The sequence below is a fragment of the Tupaia chinensis genome, unplaced genomic scaffold, assembly GCF_000334495.1.
Source record: "Tupaia chinensis unplaced genomic scaffold, TupChi_1.0 Scaffold146907_1, whole genome shotgun sequence".
NCBI classification, from domain to species: Eukaryota; Metazoa; Chordata; class Mammalia; order Scandentia; family Tupaiidae; genus Tupaia; species Tupaia belangeri.
The window spans coordinates 1657575-1663010 of NW_006206760.1; the positions used below are offsets into that span (position 1 = coordinate 1657575).

At 41.2% G+C, this 5436-nt stretch overlaps 1 protein-coding gene across 1 annotated transcript in view; it reads right to left on the bottom strand.

Moving 5' to 3' along the window:
- Nucleotides 1–696: 696 nt before the first annotated feature.
- The window catches only part of UBE2K (ubiquitin conjugating enzyme E2 K), a 63386-nt gene continuing 58646 nt past the window's right edge, over nt 697–5436 (bottom strand). Inside the window, exons 8-9 of the mRNA XM_006169234.2 lie at nt 1340–1468; nt 697–971 (exon numbers count right to left, since the gene is read on the bottom strand). Coding sequence (XP_006169296.2) covers nt 897–971; nt 1340–1468 — 204 coding nt within the window. The 3' untranslated portion in view covers nt 697–896. The remainder of the gene's footprint in view (nt 972–1339; nt 1469–5436) is intronic.

Below are 5436 nucleotides of genomic sequence, written 5' to 3' on the forward strand. Positions count from 1 at the left end.
TCAAACAACACGTCCATCGGTTTGTAAACAGATGTCGAGTCCACTGAAAGACTGAGCTGGGTTCTCTCACGCATTCTGGGAACACTGCAGCGCCACGTATTTATGTTTTTGCAAGATAAATACCATTGGCGGCTCCATTTTTACGTTATTATTTACTTCAAAGGAGACTGGAAGCACTGACAGAACGTCCAAACCTACCTAAAAACGGAGCAAGGGATACTGTCCCCCAGCATATTTCCCCACCAAATACAGAGGAATCTACCCTTAGAATACGAGCTGTGTGTGGCAGGAGGGGAAAAGTAGACATGGTGTCCCAATCTGTCGACGAGGACAAAAGGTTCTGAATAGGTCACCATCTCAATTTTGGATAAATCTGCTATTAAAGAATTCTCAACTGTTAAAATGGTGGTCTTTTCAGCTACCCATCCTAAGAAGTCAAGAACAAGCATGCAGGTAAATCCACAGGCACAGAGGATCCAGGTAAAAACAGTTAAGGTAGCTGTGATGCAACACCAACAGTTTGAATGGCCCTGACACACTCAAGTAGTATCTTAATTATTCAACAAAATCCTGAAGCAAACTCTTGCTAGTCTTGGTACACTGCTAAACACTAAAGTAGCAAGTTTTTTCATGGTTTTAGCTTAGCTCAAAGAATTTTTACACTATTAAGTAAGAAAAAAATTAAAGTATTTCCCCTTTTTAAATTTACACAGACGTTTAATTAGCTTTATTTACAGAGCAGGGAATTGTTTTCAGTCTCCAATGGTGCCTAGATAACATCGTTAGGCAAGAATGCCAGTTTAAAGAAATCTATGCCGAATCCTAAAAATAACAGATGTTGGTGCTCCTCAAGAAGGGGCAAGCTTGACTAGACCAGCGACTCTTTCCTTGGCCTCTCAGTTACTCAGAAGCAATTCTGTCGCAGTCTCTACATCCCAAGATTTTGAAGACAAGGCCACTATTACTGCATTCTGTAAAGAAAACGGGACAGAAAATCACATTTTAAGGAAACACTTTGAAAACTATGGAATCACTCACTGTCTACATTGAGAAATCAATACCTTGTGCCTTCTCTCTACGTCTGCCTAGCGCTTGCAGTGCAAAAAAGCTTCTAAAAGCAATCAGTTGGAATCAGCAAAAAGAAAAATAACTGACTTTAATAACAGAACATTTGTTCATGAAAACTAGATTTTCTACTATTTTCTAAACGTAAACGACTTTTGTCAGCCAAGGATTTATAGCAATAATTTAAAAAAAATTCAATTTATTAAAATAACACGTAAAGAAAGCAAATCTTTTATGACTTTCAACACACAGTCCACCACATTTCTATACTTACCCTATCAAAGCCCATAGCACATAGGTTTTCTATTTTTTTGGTGTATTCTGGACTAGAAACTGGTGCTCCAGCATACACATGTGCCCAAAGTCGCGCTGTCTGTTTGAACATTTCGGGATTTTGTTTGTACTATACAGAGGGAGGAAAAAAAGATTGACATGACAAATAGTCAGGTGATATGGTAACTCGAGCTCTTTCTTGCTTAGGAACCTACTTTGTCTAAATAAATAAAACTAATTTACGTTCTTTCTTCCTACAGCATACAAGCTCTGTTACTCAAGAAAAGACTGTTTAATGTCAAGCATAAAAGTTGTGCTGACAAAAGAAAAACAAAGACATGAGCACGTCAATCTCCAAATGTAGTGAATATAATCAGGAAGAAGCTGAAACTAAGTGAAGTGAGGTATTCAAACACGGTGTAGCAGCAAACTTAAACTAGGTGGATTTAGCTAATAAACGTGAACAACTTTCGTATTAACCACAGCTCCGGCTAGAAGGCAGCTGATTTTGCCAATCTGCAAGAGGTGTATGAGTGCAGAGTGAAACCTCACATGCAAAATCCTCTTACAACACACACATTTTGAGGTAATTATAAAACCACAGCAATTCTTTTAAAAAGTAATAAGGCTTCCCATATGCATCAGAAAATAGTAACTTTATTATTATATACTGTGGGACCTCCATTAGCAAAGCAAGGTATACATTTTCTGTAATAGTTCAGTTCAAACAATCATTCTTTTTATCTTTAATATTAATATTGCATTCATTTTACATATTTTAAAACTGATAAGCTTCTATTACACAATAAATCTGGTTTTTGCAATTGATACAAAAAAAGAACTAAGCCAAATTACTGAATAGCTAAGAAAACAAAATTTTAAAAAAAGAAAATATTTGAGTATAACTTCACCTGTGAGGCAGAGCCCTAAATAAGAAATCAAAGCTGGAACTTAAACACACTTATGACTACTAAATATGAATAAATAGAGTATATATGAAATGATATCATTTCAAGCAGTCTGAGATCAATGATTAACTATATCAACAAAGACATGTACATAGAAAAGGAGGGAATGGAAGAAAAAAGTTACCAAAAAAACCTACTGAATAATACATAAATTAAAATCTTAAAAGGAAGGACCAGCAGTTAGAGTAATGCCTATGTCGCTGAACTACCATGTAGTTGACCACGGTTTAAGTCCTGGACCCGGTGGCTTAAAACTCACGCCAGGCACATGTGCATGTGCGTGCATGCCCAAGGTCCCGAGAGGAGAATGGAGGAGAAGGGATTGCAGTGTGGCCATCTCCCCTGGGGGGTGATTTCTCACTTTCTGTCTCTCTGGCCAGCACCCACGCCCTATAGCAAAAACCTCTCAAAAACAATCAATCAATCAAGTCTTGGCCCTGGCAGCTAGAAAATTGTGCTGTGCGTGCATGCCCAAAATCCTGAAAAGAGAATGGAGAAGGGACTGTGGCACGGACATCCCCTCCAGGGGTGAATTCTCACTTTCCAGCTCTCTGGAAGTGCATACTTTATGGCGGAAAAAAAAAGAAAAAAAAAAAGTTGCTAAGAGGAAGTTTTCTGAGGCAAAGGAAACATGGCAAATTGGATGAAATGATACATGAAAATAGACGCATGAAAGTAACTAACTTTGAAAATGCAGACATTTCAAGAACAATAAGAACAGTAAGAAGGGGACCAGCAGGTGGTGTGGTGGCTAAGGCGCTGGACACTCTCACGTGCCTGACCACAGTTTGAGACCCAGGCCTGGTGGATTTCTTCCTTTCTTTCTTTCTCTCACTCTCTCTGGTCAAATTAAAATAAGTGAATGAATAAATTAAAAGAACAGTAAGAAGACAGGAGGTGGAGCTAAATTTGCAGACAGTTCAAATCATGGAGAACGTGCAAACTAGAGAGTGTGAACTCAAATAGGTGGTAGTGGGTCTACTGACACATTTTTTAGCTGTAAGCTAAAGTACGGTTTGCGCTTTATCAAGCTAATTGCTATCAATGTTGAGAATGAAGGAAGGATAAGGTTGAGAAAGAGATCAGCAGTGGCAACAAGAAAAAAGAAAAGATGTACATAGGCACCCAGAGGAGGTGAGCCGAGTGTCAGAGATACTGGGATGGAACCAATGGGAGAAAGGAGAAAGGAAAACTAAACTTAAAGGCTTTGACTTGGACCTTTATTTATTTGGAGAGATTTTTCCTATAAGGTGCGTGTGCTCGCCAGAAAGTGAAAAATCACCCTCTCGGGGAATGGCCACACCACAATTCTGTCCCCTCAGTTCTCCTCTTGGGTTTTTGAGCATGCACACATACACACCCAGCCTTAGTGTCAAAGTTGCCTGGGTCCAGGACTCAAACCGTGGTTGACCACGTGGGAGTCCAGCACCAACCATTACCTGGTGGCCCTGTGACTTTGATATTTAAACTGGTGATGGAAACGGAATACTGGACAAGTCTGCAAGGCAGGATTCTGCATTCAGCTTCGCGATGTGCTGAGGCATCCAGAGCATTCATACAGGGCTGATCTGACACAGGCTCTTGTGTTCAGAGCACAGATCGGGCCTCAGCATTTGGCGGTGTACAGGCGCAGCATCAATGCAGACATGATCACCTGAGCCAAGTGTGCACAGTGAGAAGCAAGGGACCACATTGAAAGGGGAGGGGGCAGAAGAGAAATAAATGTAGGAGCTGAGAAGGAACAACTATGAAGACAGGAGGAGAACAACAGTATTTCAGAAGTGAAGAAAAATGTCCAGTTTAAATAAAGAATGCTGGACTAGCAGGTGGTGTGGTGGTTAAGGCGCTGGACATTAATTCCCACATGGCTGACCGCACTTCGAGTCCCAGACTAGCTTTCTCACTTTCCTTCTGTGTGTGTCTTTCTCTAGTCAAATTGAAATAAAATCATGAATAAATAAATAATTCCTTAAAAATAAATAAAGAAGAATGATGAATTGATCCTAATGGTTTGGGGTAGGGGCTGCCCAACTCCTCCTTGAAGAGCCAGGTACTAATAATTTGAGGCTCTCAGACCACACTCTCTCCAACTTTGCCACGGTAGCAGAAAGGCGACGTCAAGATGTGGCTGTGGCTGTGTTCCAATCAACTGGCACTTAAGAAAAATCAACCAGTCTGCTTTTCATTGCTCATCTCAGAGTGATTAAAAATTGGAAATGAAAACCATTCCACTCAGCAAATTACAAGGTCACTGGTAACTCCAGTACCATAGTAGGAGGAGATCGGGATGACAGCCAGGGTGGGGGTCACGGTCAGCAGGAGGGACACACATAAAGTGCGTGCAGTAAATGTTAACCAGAGGACCGAGGTGGCAGGTATCTAAGTGTTCGCTGAGCGATTCTTTAGACTTTGAGCACCTGAACATTTTCATCTGTTAAAAACAGCACCTACCATAGACCTTATGACACCTCGAACTTAACAATTGATAAATTAAGTTTTCACTATTACATCTAACAGAATAACCTTGCCACAGAAAAGGCAGTATTTTCAAATTCCACGCCTACACGTCACCATCATAAACTAGCAGCGACCGCACACAGGTGCGAGGAGTGCTTCCCGCACGTAGGCATCGTACCTGATTTGCCACTACCGCGTCCTGTGGGTCGTCTGGCTCTGCAGCTGCCAATAGCGCTTGCAATGACAGTAACCCCGTGCGGAGAGTCATCGCTGCTGCCCTGAAATCCAAATGGAAAATGTCCCAGTTAAGCGAGCTCCGCGTGGCAACAACAAAATGAATGTTCTCTGAACCAGAGGGTAGAGTTCAGAATTTTGTCCAATCATACAGTTGTTAAATTCATCTGTAACTGTATGTCTGCCTATTACATTTCTTCCTTCTTGGCTTTGTCTATTTCTTCCTATTTTCTTTGTACTTTTGCTATAGGGTGTGTATACTTGCTGGTAAGAGATGGGGGTGGAAGGAGAGTAAGAAAGCAACCCCCACAAGGGTGGCCACACCTCAATACCTTCTTCTCCATTCTTGGAATTTGGGGCACGTGCACACACACACACACACACACACACACACACACACACACACACACACACCCCGAGTGTCTCTCAAGCAGAGAGG